At 43.0% G+C, this 22,618-nt stretch overlaps 1 protein-coding gene across 1 annotated transcript in view; it reads left to right on the forward strand.

Annotated features, from left to right (window-relative positions):
• itsn1 (intersectin 1 (SH3 domain protein)) overlaps positions 1 to 22,618 on the forward strand; it is a 181,117-nt gene that overhangs the window by 78,129 nt on the left and 80,370 nt on the right. Inside the window, 5 exon segments of the mRNA XM_069888982.1 lie at positions 1,728 to 1,743; positions 1,746 to 1,860; positions 10,617 to 10,837; positions 17,006 to 17,127; positions 22,216 to 22,448. Coding sequence (XP_069745083.1) covers positions 1,728 to 1,743; positions 1,746 to 1,860; positions 10,617 to 10,837; positions 17,006 to 17,127; positions 22,216 to 22,448 — 707 coding nt within the window.

The following is a 22,618-nucleotide window of genomic DNA, read 5'->3' on the forward strand; positions in this document are numbered from 1 at the left end:
TTGACACGTTTGTTATTTAACGCTACATTTCTGCATGTCTAGCCAGGTTCTCTTCAATGTCCCCTTATTTTTGCTCTATCTCGTATTTAGTACCGTCTTGGCATCCACTGCTATCCTGTCACATGGTCTTGATGCAGTAGCCTTTTGCTCATCGTAAGGATCTAACAGTAGACGAATGGATGTTATTTCTAAGAGGAATATTGAATTATTCAAATTGTAAAAAGTTTAATTACCCCTTCAGAACTGATGTTTCAGTCACATTGCATCATAGATTTATAATTAAATTATCTATTTTTGGAAGGACAGGTATTTGTATTTAACACAAGTATTCGGATAAATTATTTGAGTTCTCTTTCAGTCTTCCTACAAATTGTGATGTTAACTTGTCCTGCAAAATGCATTTGTCAAATTTGCTGTTATTTTCAATTGCTTTTATCTTGAGTTATAGGAATACATTTGAAATGTCCATATGTGACAGAAAACTCTTATATTAAGCTTTAAATTTTACATAATAATAGTATAGGGAGTGGTAGAGCAATCCATTCTGGTTACTGCCAAACAACTTAATGCGCCACAAGATGGCAACTTTGAGAAGGCAGAAGCCTGTGCGGAGGAACTGACGTTGAGCATTCTTTTCCATTCATGTGCATTAATCAAGTCTGTAAACTCTTGCATTGCTTGTAGCCGATCAGTCTTAATCACAGAGTCCATCATTTTGCAATGGGCGCCCTTGAGGCAGGATGATTGATCATTTAGATAAGATGCTTTTTAATGTGTTGGGTGTTTCTCAGCAACATTTTCAATGCCTGTTTCTGAAATGACTAATAAAATTATTGGCTCTATTACTGATCCAGAAATTTACCAAGATTCACAAATATGGATTATCTTGCTGTATTTTTTTCCTATAGTCATGATGTGTTCTAGTCATGACCCTCTCCCAGTTTTTGTAAGTTTTACTGCCTACTGTGTGATGGTGTTGTTGCTGTTCAATACTATTGCACTTAACCCCTTCAATGCCTACCTGTTTAAAGTATAAATTTCATGTGTTACTTGCAGATTGGCTATGACCGAGAATGCATGATGCACAGTTTCAAATGTGCTTTGCTCGTGCTACTTGTAAATCTGATTATTTTATGGATTCAATATTTTCTGACAGGTGCAATTTTTTATTTTAAAAATAATAGTGTCTTTGTGCTTTAAAGACTTGAATGAATACTTTATTGTATTAAATATCTTTTGAAGCAGCAACATTTTGAAGGCACTTTTATGACCTATGCCCCTGCATGTTTCAATCCTTGGATGTTTGCAGAACAATTAACATCCTCCAGCATTTGGATGAAATAATAGCTGAAATTCTTGGGATTGTTCATCAGATGTCTTTAAGAGTTTATTTCACTTCTAGTTTCTAATGTTTTATCCTGCATAAGTTCCTCTATTAATTTATTCTAACATCCTGAAGATTGATTTCTAACCAGGACTATTATTTTCTCTACAGTTTGGAGTTGATTCTTTGACACACTAACTTTTGCAATATCTTCTTTTACGTCATTGGTCTACGATGCTTAAGCTGGTGTATGAGCTGCTAAATAGTTGAAAGATGGTCCCATTTTTGTTAGCAATTCATTGTTTGCTAGGGCACATGTTTTGGTCAATGTACTTCAAGGTTATCAGTTTTTAACTGGAAAAAAAAACCAAAATCTTAAGTTGCATATTTGTTCTAAAAATAGGAACTGAGGGAAATGCATACAAGCAGCAATTACAGCGACAGAAAGAAGCTGAAATGGAAATGCAGAAACAAAAAGAGCAAGACCAGAGGACACAAGAACTAGAAAGACAACATGAGAAAGAAGTTGCTCACAGGTGTTTAAATTTTATTCACCTACAAAACCTAACTGTGTCCAACTACACCCTCTGATTTTGATGATGGCAGATTTTCTGGAGGTTTCTCCTATTAATTCCCAAAATATATATATATTTTGTTTGTTTCATGATTGTTTATACAGTAAAAAACCCTTGGTATCCACACCTATGGGAATGGTAGATGCCAGTTAAGTGAATTTAACACTTGCTTGAGGTTTCGTGGTTCATGGATTGGCGAGCTAACAGCGAGGTACACCTAATATTTAAAACTTTTTTACCTTTTGCCAGTTGCTTGAGTTGCTAGTTACTTAAATTCCAGTTAACGGGTTTATCAAACAGTGTATTTTTTAAAAAAATCAGTCAATCCTGTGCATTTAAAGAGTGTAGGAGCTGAAATTCCAATGGGTTTGAAGGTAGCATGCCAAATGAAGCCCTAGTCAGTCAGATGTTGAGCCACTGGAATTTTCAAATGAGCAGATGTTGGGTTATCAGTGTTTAACTCCTATTAGCAAGCAATTCGTAGCAAGGTGGAAAGAACAGAGCATCTCATATGAGGGATAATCACAAAAGCCTGCAGACATTGTGATTGTAGTTTTTAAAAAGAACAAATGCTGGAGGAACCTGCAGGTCTCACAGAACCCATAGGAGATAAAGACATATAACCAACATTTTGGCCTAAGCCCTTCAATTACAGTATGAGCAGAATGCAGTCAGGTTCCTGAATGAAAGGGTTGGGGCGGGGAAGGGCTGGGGGGGGGTGGTGGGAAGGGCAGGGAAGGAGAATGAGGGCTGGGGGGAGAAGGGGAATGAAAGGCTGGGGGAGGAGGGGGGATGAAAGGGTTGGGGAGAGAGGAGGAGGGGGATGAAAGGGTTGGGGAGGAGGAGGAGGGGGGATGAAAGGGTTGGGGAGGAGGAGGAGGGGGGATGAAAGGGTTGGGGAGGAGGAGGAGGGGGGATGAAAGGGTTGGGGAGGAGGGATGAAAGGGTTGGGGAGGGGGGATGAAAGGGTTGGGGAGGGGGGATGAAAGGGTTGGGGAGGGGGGGATGAAAGGGTTGGGGAGGGGGGGATGAAAGGTTGGGAGGGGGGGATGAAAGGGTTGGGGAGGGGGGGATGAAAGGGTTGGGGAGGGGGGGATGAAAGGGTTGGGGAGGGGGGGATGAAAGGGTTGGGGAGGGGGGGATGAAAGGGTTGGGGAGGGGGGATGAAAGGGTTGGGAGGGGGGATGAAAGCGGTTGGGGAGGGGGGGATGAAAGGGTTGGGGAGGGGGGGATGAAAGGGTTGGGAGGGGGGATGAAAGGGTTGGGAGGGGGGATGAAAGGGTTGGGGAGGGGGGGATGAAAGGGTTGGGGAGGGGGGGATGAAAGGGTTGGGGAGGGGGGGATGAAAGGGTTGGGGAGGGGGGGATGAAAGGGTTGGGGAGGGGGGGATGAAAGGGTTGGGAGGGGGGGATGAAAGGGTTGGGAGGGGGGATGAAAGGGTTGGGGAGGGGGGGATGAAAGGGTTGGGGAGGGGGGGATGAAAGGGTTGGGGAGGGGGGGATGAAAGGGTTGGGAGGGGGGGATGAAAGGGTTGGGGAGGGGGGGATGAAAGGGTTGGGGAGGGGGGGATGAAAGGGTTGGGGAGGGGGGGATGAAAGGGTTGGGGAGGGGGGGATGAAAGGGTTGGGAGGGGGGGATGAAAGGGTTGGGGAGGGGGGATGAAAGGGTTGGGGAGGGGGGGATGAAAGGGTTGGGAGGGGGGGATGAAAGGGTTGGGGAGGGGGGGATGAAAGGTTGGGGAGGGGGGGATGAAAGGGTTGGGGAGGGGGGATGAAAGGGTTGGGGAGGGGGGATGAAAGGGTTGGGGAGGGGGGATGAAAGGGTTGGGGAGGGGGGGATGAAAGGGTTGGGAGGGGGGGATGAAAGGGTTGGGGAGGGGGGGATGAAAGGGTTGGGGAGGGGGGGATGAAAGGGTTGGGGAGGGGGGGATGAAAGGGTTGGGGAGGGGGGATGAAAGGGTTGGGAGGGGGGATGAAAGGGTTGGGAGGGGGGGATGAAAGGGTTGGGAGGGGGGATGAAAGGGTTGGGGAGGGGGGGGATGAAAGGGTTGGGGAGGGGGGGATGAAAGGGTTGGGGAGGGGGGATGAAAGGGTTGGGGAGGGAGGGGTTGGAGGAGGGGAGGAGGGAGGGGTTGGAGGAGGGGAGGAGGAGGGGTTGGAGGAGGAGGAGGAGGGAGGGTTGGAGGAGGAGGAGGAGGGAGGGTTGGAGGAGGAGGAGGAGGGAGGGTTGGAGGAGGAGGAGGAGGGAGGGGTTGAGGAGGAGGAGGAGGGAGGGGTTGGAGGAGGAGGAGGAGGGAGGGGTTGGAGGAGGAGGAGGAGGGAGGGGTTGGAGGAGGAGAGGAGGGAGGGGTTGGAGGAGGAGGAGGAGGGAGGGTTGGAGGAGGAGGAGGAGGGAGGGGTTGGAGGAGGAGGAGGAGGGAGGGGTTGGAGGAGGAGGAGGAGGGAGGGGTTGGAGGAGGAGGAGGAGGGAGGGGTTGGAGGAGGAGGAGGAGGGAGGGGTTGGAGGAGGAGGAGGAGGGAGGGGTTGGAGGAGGAGGAGGAGGGAGGGGTTGGAGGAGGAGGAGGAGGGAGGGGTTGGAGGAGGAGGAGAGGGAGGGGTTGGAGGAGGAGGAGGAGGGAGGGTTGGAGGAGGAGGAGGAGGGAGGGGTTGGAGGAGGAGGAGGAGGGAGGGGTTGGAGGAGGAGGAGGAGGGAGGGGTTGGAGGAGGAGAGGAGGGAGGGGTTGGAGGAGGAGGAGGAGGGAGGGGTTGGAGGAGGAGGAGGAGGGAGGGGTTGGAGGAGGAGGAGGAGGGAGGGGTTGGAGGAGGAGGAGGAGGGAGGGTTGGAGGAGGAGGAGGAGGGAGGGGTTGGAGGAGGAGGAGGAGGGAGGGGTTGGAGGAGGAGGAGGAGGAGGGGTTGGAGGAGGAGGAGAGGGAGGGTTGGAGGAGGAGGAGGAGGGAGGGGTTGGAGGAGGAGGAGGAGGGAGGGGTTGGAGGAGGAGGAGGAGGAGGGGTTGGAGGAGGAGGAGGAGGGAGGGGTTGGAGGAGGAGGAGGAGGAGGGGTTGGAGGAGGAGGAGGAGGGAGGGTTGGAGGAGGAGGAGGAGGGAGGGGTTGGAGGAGGAGGAGGAGGGAGGGGTTGGAGGAGGAGGAGGAGGGAGGGTTGGAGGAGGAGGAGGAGGGAGGGGTTGGAGGAGGAGGAGGAGGGAGGGGTTGGAGGAGGAGGAGGAGGGAGGGGTTGGAGGAGGAGGAGGAGGGAGGGTTGGAGGAGGAGGAGGAGGGAGGGGTTGGAGGAGGAGGAGGAGGGAGGGTTGGAGGAGGAGGAGGAGGGAGGGGTTGGAGGAGGAGGAGGAGGGAGGGGTTGGAGGAGGAGGAGGAGGGAGGGGTTGGAGGAGGAGGAGGAGGGAGGGGTTGGAGGAGGAGGAGGAGGGAGGGGTTGGAGGAGGAGGAGGAGGGAGGGTTGGAGGAGGAGGAGGAGGGAGGGGTTGGAGGAGGAGGAGGAGGGAGGGGTTGGAGGAGGAGGAGGAGGGAGGGGTTGGAGGAGGAGGAGGAGGGAGGGGTTGGAGGAGGAGGAGGAGGGAGGGGTTGGAGGAGGAGGAGGAGGGAGGGGTTGGAGGAGGAGGAGGAGGGAGGGTTGGAGGAGGAGGAGGAGGGAGGGGTTGGAGGAGGAGGAGGAGGGAGGGGTTGGAGGAGGAGGAGGGGGGAGGGGTTGGAGGAGGAGGAGGGGGGAGGGGGGAATGAAGGGTTGGAGGAGGAGGGGGGAGGGGGGGATGAAAGGGTTGGAGAGGAGGGAGGGGGGGGGAAATGGTTTTGGGAAGCACGGGCCACAGACAAAAGGCGATAATCGGATATGGATTGGAGGACAGGAGATATGAGAGGAAACTGAATTCTCTGCCACGACTGCAATTGGATTTGTATTTTTTTTTACCCTATTACTTTTCCACAATAATACCAAATGACATGTGGCGTGCATTTACTTCTCGATAATCACTGATGCTAGAAGGCGCGTATAATGCATTTTGAAAAATACAAGTGAAATGATCATGAAGAACATTAGTATATGTATTTATTTTTAAAGATCCAGATATTTTGTTTGTCTGTTTCCTTCTATTTTCCCCCTTCCTGTTTCAGTCAAGACCATTGTCCTTGACTCTTGAGTTTGGAGGAAACAAATAATTTTGAGGTGTTAAAATTTCGGAATCTGCTCACGTAAAACCACAGTCAGAAATGTGCTTTTTAGCAGATGGTTGAACTTGGTCAAAGCTTCTATGTAAATAATGCCACTTTGATAAGGTGCCATACTTGCCATGGTGTCGCTAGTGTGGATAATCTACAAAGATGTGTGACAATAATTTAATTGTGTCGTATTTACTGATAATTTATTCTAGAAATTGTGATCTATTTGCATTGATCAGATTTTCAGCAAGTGTGCGCGCGCATGTGTGTCAGTTCAGCACAGGCCTGATCTGGAATCTGAGAATTGCTCTGTAGATAATTGTCTCTCTGCCTTATTTCCTTTTGAGGCTTTTACTGTACGGTGTTATTTAAACAACTTTTTACACTAATGTATCGTGTCTTTGTTCTTCATACTTAGCGAACCAAGAACAGGCAGCAGTATTAAAATCTCAGAGAAAGGGAACCTGCAGTCAGGGAGGAACGCACAGAGCAAAGTTAACGTCGTAGCTCTATTGCGAGAAAGACTGAACTTCATTAGGTGGTTTAGGTATCATCATCGAGGTGAAATTTATTTATAAGGAAATGTCAGTCCTCAAAATGTAATCTTTAACTTCCAGGAAAGCACAAATTTGTGACACAGAACTTTTACATTTCATAACTTTTTTGCTGTTCCTTGATTCAAAATTAATTGCTGTACCTGTTTTGACATTCCCTTGAATCTTGCAATACTTCAGGTGATAATTCATTATCCTTAAAAGAATCCATTGTTTTGCATTCGTGTTTTAACTACTCTCCTATTTTCCAATCTTCTTTGTGCTCAGTACCAACTCTGCTCACTTCCTTCTGAAAGGGAATGCAGTAAAACTCCTGGTATCTGGAGATTGGTAGTGCTGGATAAGTGAGTTTTCTGGTTGCTTGAGACTCACTTTGACAATGCCTAACTAATATACCTGAATTAAGAATAAATAATTTAAAAAGACAAAAATACTATACTGTGGCAGATGTAAGTTAAGGACAAATGCCATCCTGTTGAAATAGGATGAATAACGAGACCACACCTTGGGTTTCAGCCAGAGAAGAGCAAAAACATTTATTGACGTGCTGTCAGGCTTGATGTAGACAAACAGCAGGTGACCTAGCATCATGACATTCACGTTGAGTCGGCCAGGGGGCTTCCCCGTAGACCTATGAGTGCTGCTGAATCACTATACCTCGGGGCTGTAGTGGCTAGCTGCCATTAGATAGGAGCCTGCTGTGTCAAGTTATCATGAGCTTGGAGCTGTTAGTGCTGGTTCTACCCACCCCCCCCCCCAACTCCCCCCAGAATCAGCGGTAAGCGACCAACTGGCTCAGCAATTCTATTTGAGTGTAGATGTGAATGCTGACGTGCTGTGTGCATCATGTACCACGTAAAATCATGTAGGGTACTGGTGCATTGTGTACAAAAGTTGCTGGGGAAGGAAGTGTACAATCAATTGGTAAGCCAAAAAACAATCGTTGACAACACAAATAAATAGGAATCGTATGAGACACTTAAGGTCTGCAAAAGGTAATCAAAGACAGTTGTGAAAAGTCGATGTTGATTGCAGATAATTACAGTTAAGGCACATGAGAAACTCGGAACCTATAAACAGGTTGTTGCTAAATGTGAGAGTCTATGGTTCCCATCCCAAAGCCTGCTAGGCCTGAGTTAAGTGTAAAAGTCGAGTAGCAGCTGAAACCTGCAATGACACACAGGATCTGGTAGGTGGCACTTGATGGAGCAATTGTCCATTGCTGCTCAAAGTCTGTAGTGTTATACAGGAGTTGGCTGGTGGTGCACTGCGGAGTGACTGCCAGAGCTGAAAAAAATCTAGCTGTCTGCCCGGGGTGTAGGCAATGCTATGTTGAGCAGGAGACCAAACCCTGTTGCAGTGAGTTCTAGGTCTCAGACAGGCAGATTCATTTTAAATGTTTTATTTCACAGATCAATACCTGGACCGATCCCTCCATCAACGAAGGAGGGACGAGTGATCTTCTCTCGGGGAAGTTAATAGTTGCCCCTCAAAATGTGGGCTTCATGGGTTGGGGTTATTGGTTGTTCCCAGGGCGAGTAGTTTTCCCTGTGGGAGAAACTACTGGTTGAAACATGGGTGGGTGGGGGGTGGGGGGGGGGTGGCGGCTCCTTCCAGTCACAGCTACTGAGATACAAACAACTCCAGGTCTGAAGACGCAAGTTTGAGAAGTTGGTGTTGACGACAGCAGACCTTGCTGACTCATGACCTCTTCAGATACTGGAGTTTGGGGAGTGTAAACATTTTGCAAAACTGTGGCTACAATGCTCTGCTTTGTCAAGCATTTACAAGCAGCTTTTGATGTATACAAACAGTTTCCCCTAGTCATTACAGCTGGTTTCTCAGTTTGAGAGCAGAAAACAACAGTTTAGGTTATATGGTTTTGTCTTTCCATACCTATATGTTCAGTCGACCTTGTCAGGAAGCACTGTCCTCTTGCTTGATTGATGTCTTTATTGATGACCTGCTGAAGTTGTTTGTAAAATCTACGGTTGACCAGTTTATGGCAAGCAAGCTGTGTTTTGCAGTTGTTGCTTAGATTTGTGAAGAGAAAGTTCATTGTCCACAAGTGAACTGTTTGCGAAAGTTTGCAGTCTTGCAGAGTTCATTGCTGGGTCTTACTACGGTTAGACCCTTGTTGGGGTCACCAGTGTGGCAGATGTAAGTTATGGATATATGCCATCATGTTGAAATAGGATGAATAGTGAGACCACACCTTGGGTTTCAGCCAGAGAAGAGCAAAAGTATTTATTGACGTGCTGTCAGGCTTGATGTGGACAAACAACAGATGACCTGGTGTCGTGACAACTGGTGTGTACTACCTCATGACATTCACTTTGAGTAGGCCAGGGCTTCTCCGTAGACTGACGAGTGCTGCTGAGTCACTATGCCTCGTGGCTGTTGTGGCTAGTTGCCAGCAGATAGGAGCCTAGCTATCATGAGTTTGGAGCTGTTAGTGCTGGTTCTACCCACTTTCCCCCGCCCCAACATTCTGCTACAATACTGTACTTTCAATGAATAAACTTCCTTTGCATGAATATAGAAACCTTAAAGCATTTTACTTTATTTTCAGTCACATTCTTTGAAAACGTTGAACTGTCACTGTATCTGCAAGTTCCTCCCTGTCCACGGAGCCACCTGAAAGACTAGCAATAACATCATAATTAAAACCCCTCCCCCAAATTTACAGATAAAGCTCTATTTAAAAAAGCAATAATATACTAATAAAGACTTCCATTAAGCAGGGATAAGGAAACACTTTAAGAGAAGTATCCCAATGGCGAGCAGCATCAACCAGCTCTTCATTCTGGGTGATGCCATTTTATTCAAACACAACTTTATTCAAACAGCTGCTATGAGCAAAATATGACCAAGGCCCTCCACTGGCTAAATATTTGCTTCCATCTTCACCAAAGGTTTAAGTGTTATTTCAGAAAACATTAACTTTTATAATTTAAAACTTTTATGTAAAACTTAATTTGTATTTATTTATTTATTTATTTTCCTGCTGCTTGAGGTTGCTTGAATTCCAGATAACACGAGTTTTACTCTGTTTCATCCTTGTATTTGGTTCTTATGGTTTTTTTAAAAAAAAAGACCAACTTTCATGCCAATTTGCTTAAATATTATTTTTAATCGTTTGATTGTCATGCTCCAGAATGAATTGTAGCTGCAATTTTGTTAGGGAAGGAGGCCTGATACTTGATAGTAAGTAATCTTCCAAATTGCATTGCTGTTGAGAATGAACAAAGTTATTTGAATTAATCTGATATCATTTGAAATGCCACATTGAGCAATCTGAATACTCAGCCCCATAAAAACCATATCAATGGTACTATATTGAGTCGTCAAAACTTTTCAATTATTTACGGTAAGAGCAAATATAGCCAAAAACTGATTTTTGGTGTTCCTGCCCTTAAATTTTGTAGCACTATTTTCTATTTGGTTTAATTGTACATTATTCATAACAGTTTAAATAGAAATGCAGTGAAGGAAGTGCCATGACACACAACTTCTTCTGATACAAGGAGGTTTTACATGACGAATGATCATCTTCCCTGATTTCCTTTGCTCAGCACTCAGAATGGTCATGATTGACACTGAAGTTATTTAAATCATGGTGTGCACCAGTGATTGAAACATCTTGCTACCTGTGGAATTTCACTTGGAAGTTGGTTCTCCACTTTATGCAGAACATTAACTCAATAATAAGAGAAACAACCAATTATTTGAGCACCTCATTTGGGGAAAAATGACCAATAAAAATTTATGGCCGCATGAAATTAGATGAGTAAGCACAGCAACAAAGCAAATACTATTTTCCTGAAGGACAGCAGACCTGTTAAACATGGAGGTAATGAAATAATATAAGGCAAAAATTAAGATGGCATTCTCAATCAAGTAATTATTTTTCTTAAATGACTGAGGCAGGAACAGTAACTTTTTTTTTGCATTGGCAATTCCCCCCCCCCCATTCGTACGGAAGCCTGACGAATTTGTCATTTGATTTTTAGATTGGCACAGGAACGTGATAAACTTTGGCAGGAGCAAGTGAAAATGGATGAAGAAGATCGACTGAGAAATCTCCAACAAGAAGAAAATCGGAGGCGGGAAGAATCACTTCAAAAGAAAGAGCCAGAACAAGAAAAAATCCAACAGGATCTATTAAATAAAATGTTTCAGCAACATTTGGAGCCACCAAAGAAACAAACTCAGAGTGGACGGCAAACGCCAGGTAATGTCTGGTTATTTCCGCAGTTTTTAAAAAGACACTTTTTAATCTAATCGTTCTGTATTATTGAAAGTAGAATTTTGCCAAGGAATGAAAGTGTGGAGGTAAATTTTGAACAATTTAGAAAATTGTGAATGAAATAGAAGTTTGGTGAATTCAATTGGAACTGTTGGGATATGAGAAGATGTGGATTTAAGTTAAGGCATTACTCATCAATTTTGAAACAATGTTTATCCATCTAATGAATCGGGCAGTTACTTGGGCAGGCAGAAGAGAAATCACTCGAGCAGTTTCACAAGTGCATTGAAACTTCAGAGTGATGATGAACAGGTCAACTAACATGAACTGCTCTGATCCATAATTATCAAGCTCCCCCTCTTGCCATGGCCCACCCTCTGCACAAAATCATGGGCTGTGCTTTTATATTCTGGCTTAAAGCAACCATAACTTGTCAATGTGCTGTTGAATAAATAATACAAGGGGGTAAGTTATTTGTGCAATTTCTGTCTAATTTTCATTCTTGTCTCTTCAGGAATGGTAACTTTTAAAATTCAGATTAATATTGAGCTGAGCAGATACTTCATTTTTAAAAAAAACTACAATAGTCTACATTCAATTGAATTGAAAAGATAAATAAATATGGTAAACTCCCCATTGTCCAGCACTCAATCAACCAGAAACTCAAACAACTGGCAAAAATGTCGAGAAAATAAATAAACAAGTTTGTTTAAAATAAAAATTTTAAATGATAGGTTCTCTGAAGCAACACACAACCCTTTGGTGAAGATGGAAGCAAATGTTCAACCAGTGGAGTGCCCAGGTCGTGCCACGCCCACATCAGCTGTTTGAACAAAGTTTCAATAAAGTTGTTTGAATAAAATGGCGGCGCCCAGAATGAAGAGCCAGTCGATGCCCCTGGGAGACACTCCCAAAGTGACTCCCCATCCCTGCCAAGTAACAGCATTTAATTTTATTAGGATATTATTAAGTAGTTGGTAAGGCTTTATCTGTAAACTTGGGGGAAGGGGGGGAAGAGTTTAATTATGATGGCAGCATGGTTAGTTTAGCAGTTATTGCAATACTGTTACAGTGCCAACCACCAGGGTTTTAATTTACAGGAAAGTGCGAGGGTCTGACTGGGACACTTGCGTGGAGGTGAGTTGAGTTGTCAGCACGAGGGGAGGGAATTAATTCTCACGGTAGCACGATTAGTGTAGTGGCTAGTGCAGTAGTGCTACATCGCCAGCAATGGATGTTCGAATTTTGGAGAAGGTGCAGGGCCCTGACCAGAACACTGGCGTGGAGGTGAGTCAAGTTACTCTGAGGGTCTGACCGAGACACTTGCATAGAGGTGAGTCAGGTTGCGCCAAGGGTCTGACCAGAACACTTGCGTGGAGGTGAGTCGAGTTGTTAGAGCGAGGGGAAGGGGGTTCATTCTTATAGCAACATGGTTAACGTAGTGGCTAATGGAATGCTGTTACAGTGCCAGTGACCAAGGTTCGAATTTAAAGTTTGTTATGGGAATTAGCTGATTAAGGAGACTTTACATAATTAAAGACTGCACTACTGATTTTTTTTTTCAAATTACTTTATATTTTGTGCTGTCTTTTAACTGTATTCTTAACTCAGTTGTCTTAGTAAGGCATTGGAAGAGTGAGTCTCCGACAACTGGAAAATTTGCATATCTGACACCTGGCGCAAGATGATGGGAATTTTACTGTATTAATAAAATATACAGTTACCATAGTGCAAAAAAGATTGTTGATTACTTGAGGTTTAGGAGCGGCTACTGACAACTGACTGTTTCAGCCATTTGCTTTTGCTCTACCCAGATATTCACTAAGCAGGGATAAGGAAACACTTTAAGAGAAGTTCAGTAAATGAATTGGTTAGACTGGTCATCATTGCATCATGGATGAGGGAAGTGATCTCAATTAGAATTGCCCATTTTAATTTAAAAAAAAATCTTTGTTCTCCCTAACATATGCTTTTTACTTCATTACTTTGTTATCGTGATACTTGAAGTGTTTATTGAATCTGCGGTTACTTGCTTCATTTCTGGACTGAATGGTGGAACCTTGGAATCTTCTTCTGGTTCCTTGCACACCTCTAAATCTTTGATTTTTGTAATGTACAATGTCAGTGGCATCAGTTGAAGTTAAAGCAGCTTGGTGCCTTATTCTAGAGCATTTAAATCACTGTTCATGTTCTTCCATACGTTCCCATTCTCGTGGTTGAACGATATTTGGATGTTGGATGGGAGGGAAACTAAATCAGAATGGTTCTCCTTGTCGTGTCCATTGCACTTTTGTAGATGGCCACTTTTTTTGTTGTCTTTTATTTGAGATTAGTCCACTTGTTGAGTATTATTGTATATCCATGTGGTGAATGATACAAGTTTGCAAAGGATGGTGGAGACTCCTTTAATATGGTTGAGTTGGTATGGGTAAGTTAAAATTGGTGAGGCGTTCATATCAAGAGGATTCGAGTTCAGGAGCAGGGAGGTATTGATGCAGTTGTATAGGGCCTTAGTGAGACCTCACCTGGAGTATTGTGTTCAGTTTTGGACTATTGCCACGGAGAGAGTGCAGAAAAGGTTAACCAGATTGATACCAGGGATGATGGGACTTGCATATGAAGAAAGGCTAGAACGACTGGGCTTGTACTCGCTGGAGTTTAGACGATTAAGAGGAGATTTAATAGAAATGTTCAAAATTCTTAAGGGATTTGACAGGGTAGATGCAGAAAGATTGTTCCCATTGTTGAGCAAGTCTTGAACCAGGGGTCACAGTTTAAGGATAAAGGGGAAGTCCTTTAGGACTGAGATGAGGAAGAATTTTTTCACTCAGAGGGTGGTGAATTTATGGAATTCTCTGCCACAGGAAGTGATTGAGGCCGGTTACATAGTTATATTTAAGAGAAAGTTAGATTTAGTACTTGTGACTAGGGGGATCAGGGGGTATGGAGAGAGAGAGAGAGAGAGGGAGCTGGAAAAGGGTACTGAGTGGATCAGCCATGATCAAAATGAAGGGCGGTGTAGGCTTGAAGGGCCGAATGGCCTACTCCTACACCTATTTTCTATGTTTCTACTATTTATTTCCTTCTGCATTGATAGATTTTGTTCAGTATTTGTGTTCTCAAGGCTGATTGCCTTTTCGTTATGTGGTTCTTTAATGACACAATTGCAAAATAGCAATGTAAAATTCCAACAATATGTTATCCAGTCTTTGAAATCCCAATGAGTCAGATCTTGCTTGCATGCTGTTGATTCTTGCCTGTGTTCCTTACAAAATCATGAGGCTCCTGTTTGAACCTTACCAGGTTCACTAGAAAATTCATTATAGCAAGAAATAAAATCTTTGACAAAGAAATGGTGAATTAAAAGTCCGCTTAGGGAAAGATAGAACTTATTGTCATACACACAAGTATCATGTACATATACACCAAAATTCTTTCTTACTGCAGATAAACAGATACTTCTAACAATAGCCAACTAGCATCACAAATCCTGGGTGATCAGATATATACTGGGCTGCTGCTACCAGGAGGCCGGACTTTTCATCTGGAGAAGTAATAGAAATCCCGTAGTGACATCTGTGGAAATTGTTATCTTAATAAGTCAATAAGACAGAGCTTAAGTATCAGTAACAATTGGTTTGTCATTAAACCCCTCCCCCACCTTTTCCTTCGTGGATGGAAATGTTCTAGCTTTACCTGGGCTTGAAAATGTGACCCCAAGCTATTGATATCCTTGTTGACTTCATAACTGTTCATTTTGCAACTGGAATGAGCAATTAATGTTGTGTAATTAAGAGAATTCTCCCTTTTTGTGTCTTCAAATGTAGAACAGCAGTTCTCATTAGTTGTTGGGGCTGAAATTAGTCTTGTTTGCAAACATGAGATGAGAGTGCTATCTTTTCAACTAGCTACTGCTGTCATTGTCTCTAGATGGATCGAAAAGGTGAAATCAAACAAATACAATGATGGTTAGTCACATCGATGCATATTTGCACACAAGAATAGTACAATAATTGGAGTTTAATGACAGAACAGTCAAAATGATGCACATGTCTAAAAAAAATCTGAGACAAGTAATCATTTGATGCTGCAGTTGATAAATTCTTGATTAGTAAGTACATCAAAGGTTATGGGGAGAAGTCAGGAGAATGAGGTTGAGAGGAAAAATACATCAGCCATGATTTGAATGGTTGAACAGATTCCATGGACTGAGTGGCCTAATTCTGCTCCCAAGTCTTATAGTCTGATATCTGTTGGGGGAAAGAATATCATCTCTTGAAGTATATTCCCAACAGTTTAAACAGGAATAGGTCAAAGCGACTGTGCTTTGAGTCCTAACCTGAAGGAATTCAATTTGCTATGAAATGCATTTCAGATTTTAGACTGACCCCCACCCCCCATGAGGTTCAAAGTCTAACCTGTTGAATCAGATCATTTTAATATCATGGACAGGCCTGGTCTCAGCTGGCTGTCTCTCCCCGTGATGCGGCTGTTACCTCAGGTGGACTCAGGCACGACCTCGGACCTCAAAACGGTCAACCAATTAACCTACCTCAGCTGCACCATTTCAACTGATGCAAGGATCGACAAAGAGACAACAGACTCGCCAAGGCAAATAGCACCTTTGGAAGACTACACAAAAGAGTCTGGAAAAACAACCACCTGAAGAAACACATAAAGATCAGCGTATACAGAGTCGTTGTCATACCCACGCTCCTGTTCAGCTCCGAATCATGGGTCCTCTACCGGCATCACCTACGGCTCCTAGAACGCTTCCATCAGCGCTGTCTCCGCTCCATCCTCAACATTCATTGGAATGACTTCATCACCAACATCGAAGTACTCGAGCTGGCAGAGTCCCAAGCATTGAATCCACGCTGCTGAAGACCCAACTGCGCTGGGTGGGTCACGTCTCCAGAATGGAGGACCATCGCCTTCCCAAGATCGTGTTCTATGGCGAGCTCTCCACTGGCCACCGAGACAGAGGTGCACTAAAGAAGAGGTACTAGGACTGCTTAAAGAAATCTCTTAGTGCCTGCCACATTGACCACCGCCAGTGGGCTGATCTCGCCTCCAAACGTGCATGTTGGTGCCTCACAGTTCAGCGGGCAGCAACCTCCTTTGAAGAAGACCGCAGAGCCCACCTCACTGACAAAAGACAAAGAGGAAAAACCCAACACCCAACCCCAACCAACCAATTTTCCCCTGCAACCGCTGCAACCATGTCTGCCTGTCCCGCATCGGACTTGTCAGTCACCAACGAGCCTGCAGCAGACGTGGACATATCCCTCCATAAATCTTCGTCCGCGAAGCCAAGCCAAAGAAAGAAGAATATCGTGGAATTGAATATTAAAATATTTCCTCAGGTGGAAGCTTGTATTAATCGTACTTGTAGCCTGAATGTGACTGGTTTGGCCAATTTGCTCAATTCCTGCAAAATCTGTTTTTATTAAAACTTTAATTCTTGTATTTTTAAAGAGCTTCCTAGGTATTTTTAACAATGAAAAGAGGAAACTATGATTAGGAACTGATTATTTTAGCTAATCTTTAGCTTCTGTAAGGACTTATTAAATTTTCTGCAACAATTTACTAAAGTGAACCATTAATATTAGCTGATATTTTATTAACGTAAATTTGTGTTCACAAAATATCCCAATGTGGTTTCACCTGAGAACAATAGAAACTTCTAATTGTGCAAATAGACTATTATTACTACAATACATGACCCTGTAGGCATTTGGTTAAAATCAGAGAACTCTAAAGTTACAAAATTTGAGGTGGCAGTTTCTCTGAGCTGTTTTGGCTTTAGATGTCGGGGGCATTTAAGCAAAGTTTTGTCATGTATAACCAAGTAAGAACTCCATGCTGAATATGACTTACTTCACTTGAAGCAGGTTAAGAAGAAATTTTGATTTTAAAAAAAAATCACTTATTGTTAATCTTAATAATGTTACAATGGAGGAAAAAAAGTTGGTTTAAAATCTGAAATGCATTTTATGGCAAATTGAATTCCGTCAACTTAGTGCATAGGTCAAGCATTTTAAAGCTCTTAAGCAGTGGTAAAATCAATGATTTTTGTGTCCGCACAGTGCATCATAGAGTTTCACCATCAATTAAAAAAAAAATAATTTTCTCCTTTCTGCCTCTCAACAGAAAAACCTACTTCTGTAAATGCAGATCAAGATGGTGTTAAAGTTGTGTATTATAAAGCGCTGTATCCATTTGAAGCTAGAAGTCATGATGAGCTTACCATTCAGCCTGGCAATGTCATAATGGTAAGCGTTCTCTGTCTTTGTCCTGGTAAAAAGCTCGTGCTTTAATATAAGAAATGGGCATGAGTTATCCATTTTTGGAACTTGAATATTTTTAACTTTCACGATTTCATGTTTAAGTGTAAACATACTAAATTAGTAGCAGGAAAGTTCTGTTTTATTCTCTGTGATGCATTATTGCCTCAGTAGGAGCCCAGCTCTCATAACCTCATTGCTCTTCTAGTGAGCTGAAAACTTGATTTCCCACCATGGCATCAAGGGGATTCGTTTTAAATTAACTATTTGCATAATTTTGATGTAAATTTCCTATTTTCGCATTAAAAAAAAAAATCAGTGGTTAGAAAAATCTGTTCCACCAATGTCTTTGCCCTATTATGTGCATCTGTTGCAATATGGTTTTGACAGCATAGGACCACTGGTATATAAGACCCCCCCTCCCCCCCTCATTTTCGGGGGAGACATGAAAAAATTTAGTGCATTTACAGGTAGATTGGCAAACGGGCTCCTCCTGCAAGGCCCCTTGTACATAACGCGTGTGTGCGCATGCCTTCACTCGCCTTGATGTAAACCCTCCAGCCCTGCACGGCCAAGATGCCAAAGCCTCCTCGCATATGAGCAACAGCAACAACATGTCCTCCTGCCCGCCACACGCTGAGGTTCAGGCCACTCACTCACTCACTGCCACCTGCCCCTGTGCTTCATTCAATTTGTTCGGCGGGGGGGCGGGGGCGTGCAAGTCAAACGAAGGCTCAGTGTTGTGGAGCCTGATCACCGAGGCCCAGCGCTCCCCTCAAAGCAAACGATTGATCATACCATCGGCATGTAGTACAAACTCGGCCATTGCACTTCTGGTGGGGGCTGCCTCGGAGAAGTTAGCGGTGGCTCAGGCCACCAAAGAGAAGGTGGGCCGTGAAGCTGTGGGCCCATTTCTTGGATGGCTGCAGCACCTCTGCGGGCTTCTTGAAGCTAGCTTGAGTGCTTCTATTGCCATCTTGTGGATGAAAGCCTCCACTAGGTTTATATTTCAGTGCCCAAAATGATGGCACTAAAACGTCACCTTCGTGTATAAGACCCAGGGTATGGAGGGGGAGGGGTTGGGGTTTGGGGGCAATTTTTTTTTGGTGGGGGGGGAAGGGGGGGGTCTTTGTCATCAAATACAGTAGTTGTTGGATCCTTTCCTAGGACAGTTAAGCTTTATATCAAAAGCAATGAAATATCTGGAGCTTGCCTTCAAGGTGGTTTACCCCCACCTTCTCTGACTATCAAAGTGAAGAGGCAATAATATTTATATCTTGTGAATTATTTCTTTAATTGAATTTTGAACATGATTGAAATTCTTTTGATTCCTTCATGCTATAAGTGTATTTTTGTTTTTGGAACTCGATGAGCTTATGAATCCTCCAAAAGCGGCCACATGATTGCACAATAAACTTTTAATAGAATAATTATGTTGCAAAAGGAGAGTGCAAAAATGTGATTTTTTTTTGGTAGTTTGAGTAGCAAAATACTCAAACCCATTTGGTGCAAGGTAAAGTGTGCACTGAATTTCCAGAAGTGACTTGACAAACACTTCGTCTTTTTGAAAATATATTAACTAGATCACAACAATCATTTGTTTCCATCTTCTATGGAAAAAAAATAGATTGGACAGAGCTTTGTTAAATTCTGTAAGTTCTTTTCTTTTTACTGTGTTTGATCATTTCTTGATCACTGTGGTGGAGTATTTTCAGTTAAACAGTGGTATTTCTATAAAATTCTTAATGGATTGGAACTTTGCTATGTGCCCTGAAACTCGGTTGCAATGGGGACAGTAATTTGTATATTGTCTTGTGTTCTTTTCAAAATGTCTCTGCTACTTTGCAGCCCAATGAAATGTTAATTTTTAAATAGTCATTGTTACAATGCAGGAAACTTGCAACAGTGTACTTAAATGACAACATAATATAATGACCAGGTAATCTTGTCCCTTTGTAACTTGTGTGTTCACCACAAGAGCAAATGACATTTTAGTTGAATGACAGCTCCCTGTACGTAGAGAGTATTAATTTCTGTAGATATGGCCTTTTTAAGGTGGGTCTTGAACTCTGTCAAAAGGCAAGAGTGCTACCAACTGATCCTCAACTGACAGTGTTAGTAATAAAACTTAAATTGAAGGACATTTTGACCTTTTTCAGATCTTGTATTTCCCCCCATCCTGATATCCAAATTCATGTTAATGACAATTGTTATTTTAAAGAAAAAAAACATAGGGTTTAGCATTTGTAAATTCATTTTGGGGAACTGAAGAAAGCATTTTTAAGTTTCTGTTCATTTTCATGATGGAATGTTATAACCATTCTTTTGCTTCCCTTTTTTGATCTTTTGCTTTCCTGTTGGAGGTTAAAGGGGAATGGGTAAGTCAGCAATGGTGATATTGGCATTCTGCATTTCCATTTGTTCTGTATACTTTATATATTTTTTCCATTTTAGAGTTTGTGAAAGGGAATAACAAGGGGCATGGTTCATTGTGACTACATCACGCTACAAAGTTTGGGAACTTATGGTATATTAGAGAGGGTACTGTATCTGAAATTCCATCTTTTTTTCTGTGGAATTACAAATCTGTGCCCTTCAGTTTATAATGCACACTGTATTTGGTGCTTTCTATTTGTGTAGAACTAACAATGTCTCAATCAAATGATGCAGGTTTCCCTGATCCATAGTATGACACAGTCTGTAAGGAGCTTTCCCTATGACCTGAAAGGAAAGGCGTGGGTGTTTCTTCATAGGTGTCTTGAACAGGAAATAATGTGTTGGTCCTCAATTACATACCAGGTGTGCAGGGAAGCAAAGGATGAAATTCTTTGACGTTTTTATAACCTAGTGATTTTCAAAAAAAAAAATTCTGAGATAAAACTTTCACTGTCACAGATTCCTGGTGATGCAATGCCACAATAATGAACTGCAGATCTAATAATGAAAGTAGTTATGTTCACTTTCATTTTCCCCCACTTAAAACAGATACAGAGGCAAGCATTTTTTTTAATCACTTTGCAAAGTATGAGAACTCCATTATAGCAAAATGCAGTGCCACATGCAACTTGTCTCACCCTAAGAGAGTCTGCCTTGTGACTTGCAAGTCACATTTATACAGAGAAACTTCCAGTTTGCCAGAACATTCAACCATACTTTCACCGCTTAAGTACAGATAGACCCTGACTTGCAATGTTCCAACTTACGATATTTTGGAGCTAGGATGAGCAGAATCCATTTTGAATTGGGATTTACCTGCATCAACATGGTTGTTTTTCCTTCTCTGAAGGCAGTGCTTCCTTCCGTCCAATCAGTGCATGCAGATCACTTCCCACACCACTACCCCCACCCCCCCTTTCCCCAGTCATAATTTCAGTGCTTCTCTTGTAGTGACGTCAAGGAAATGTGCTTTGACAACCTCAACACTTTTTAACAAAATGTGATTTGAAATGCATGCGCAGATTGTTGTTGCTGGTAAGGGAGAGAGAGCGACGGCAATCTGCGCATGCATTCCAAATCACAACGTAGGTTGCGAGGTGAAGAGAGGAGAAGATGGTGAATGGCTAGGGGTTGCCAAGAGTGGGGTCATCTTGCCACCCTGTCAAAAGAACTGGGAAGATCGGGTGGCAGGAGGGAGAGGAATTTTGAGTGCGTCTCCCTCCAGGGAGTTGCACACTGCCTTCTCGGTGCTGTGGAGTTCTCGGTTACCATGATGCCATATCTGTGGGGATCAAACTGCAACATGTGATTAAAGGTTTCAGTGTCCTCTCCCCAATCGCCCGCACATCCGAGCTCCCACCACCCCAGCCTACCTGTGTCTAAACTCTGTTTTCAATTAAGTTTGTTTGTACTTATTCCAGGAATGCATGATAAGACTGTCACAGTATGGTTTAAAAAAAAATTTTTACATGTAGACCCCCGACATGATAATTTCAACTTGCAATGCGAGTCCCAGAATCAATCCCATCAGAAGTCCGGGTCTACCTGTACATGTTTCTCTTGGGGTTTGTAAGCCAGGCCATTTTCTCTTACTAATGGTTGATGGTCTCTTACTGTCTTTGCCAAATAAGAGTTCCTAATCAACTGTAGCCTTGTTGAATTACAAACAAGAGTTTCTCTCTCCCAGTCAACATTCTGAAGCTCACACTCTCACATTGACTGGACTTCAGAGTGCTTTTTTTTTGGTTGGGGGGGGGAGGGGAAATTCATTTTTGTGCACATAATTCTTCAGTTGGTACTGGGTTGGTTATCCTGAAAGTTTCATTCTTTGATATTAGAATGTTTAGTGTTCTGAAAGTTAAATGTGGCAGGAATGTTGGTTGTATATAAAAACTATCTGTCCTTGTCCATAATGCATCGTTGAAAATCTGGCTTCCTTCATCACCCTTGAATTCCCATCTTCTGCATGTAGGAGTTGTAATTTGTGTCATTATTAATTTACAAATAGTAGCATTTGTAAGAGCCCAGAATTTTGGCTTACTAATTTTGGCATTATGATCATTATTCATTGTTAAACATGTTGACAATTTGCTGAAAAATTAGAATTTGAAGATTCTTAACTTAATCACTGAGTTGCAGATTGATGGCTGTTCTTAATTGGCCAATAATTGCATGTCTCAGCTTGCATTCCAGTGATGGTAAGGCATAATTCCAAATTGTGATCAGAAGAGATGAAATTAATTATTTTATTTACTTTTATGAATTCTGAAACACACTCAAATCCCCGTTATCTGGAATTCAAGTAACCGACAAAAAAATTTCGGAAACTAAATAAGTTTAAAAAGTATGAAAGTTTAAAATTGGTGCTGCTTAGCGGTTAGTTCTCCAGTCATGCAACACACAAGCTCAAGCAACCAGCAAATTCACTTATCCGGCATCTACCAATCCCCATAGGTGCCAGATACCAGGGTTTTACTGCACTTGTAGTTTTGAATAAAAACATATTTTTCACCTGAAAGATGGACAGCCATTGTTAATAGATTATTTTAATCCACGTTTAAACCTTGCAGGCTAGATTTCTTTGCAAAGGGAGTGGTGTTCAAGACACAATTGAATCTTTTTTAATTTCCTTTATGTCAGGTGGATGAAAGCCAAACTGGAGAGCCTGGATGGCTTGGAGGTGAATTGAAAGGAAAAACTGGGTGGTTTCCTGCTAATTATGCAGAGAAGATTCTGGAGAATGAATTGCCGTCCACTTTGCAATCAGGAACAAGACTTACTGCGAAGATTGCCCCTCACACCATGGTTGCTGGTACAACACAAACCATGACAGAGACTGCCCCATCCTCCAATTGGGCAGATTTTAGCTCCACGTAAGTGCAACTGTACATTTACAGACAGTAGTTATACTTGAGGAAACCACTTCATTTATTAAATAAACTAAAATATATCAGGATTATATTTTCCTAAATTGAAAGTACCTCAGTGGTTAGATGCAAATGAAACAGTAGTTTGATGTGAAAAGAATTATTTTCTGTTGGCA

The sequence above is a fragment of the Narcine bancroftii genome, chromosome 7, assembly GCF_036971445.1.
Source record: "Narcine bancroftii isolate sNarBan1 chromosome 7, sNarBan1.hap1, whole genome shotgun sequence".
Taxonomy (NCBI): domain Eukaryota; kingdom Metazoa; phylum Chordata; class Chondrichthyes; order Torpediniformes; family Narcinidae; genus Narcine; species Narcine bancroftii.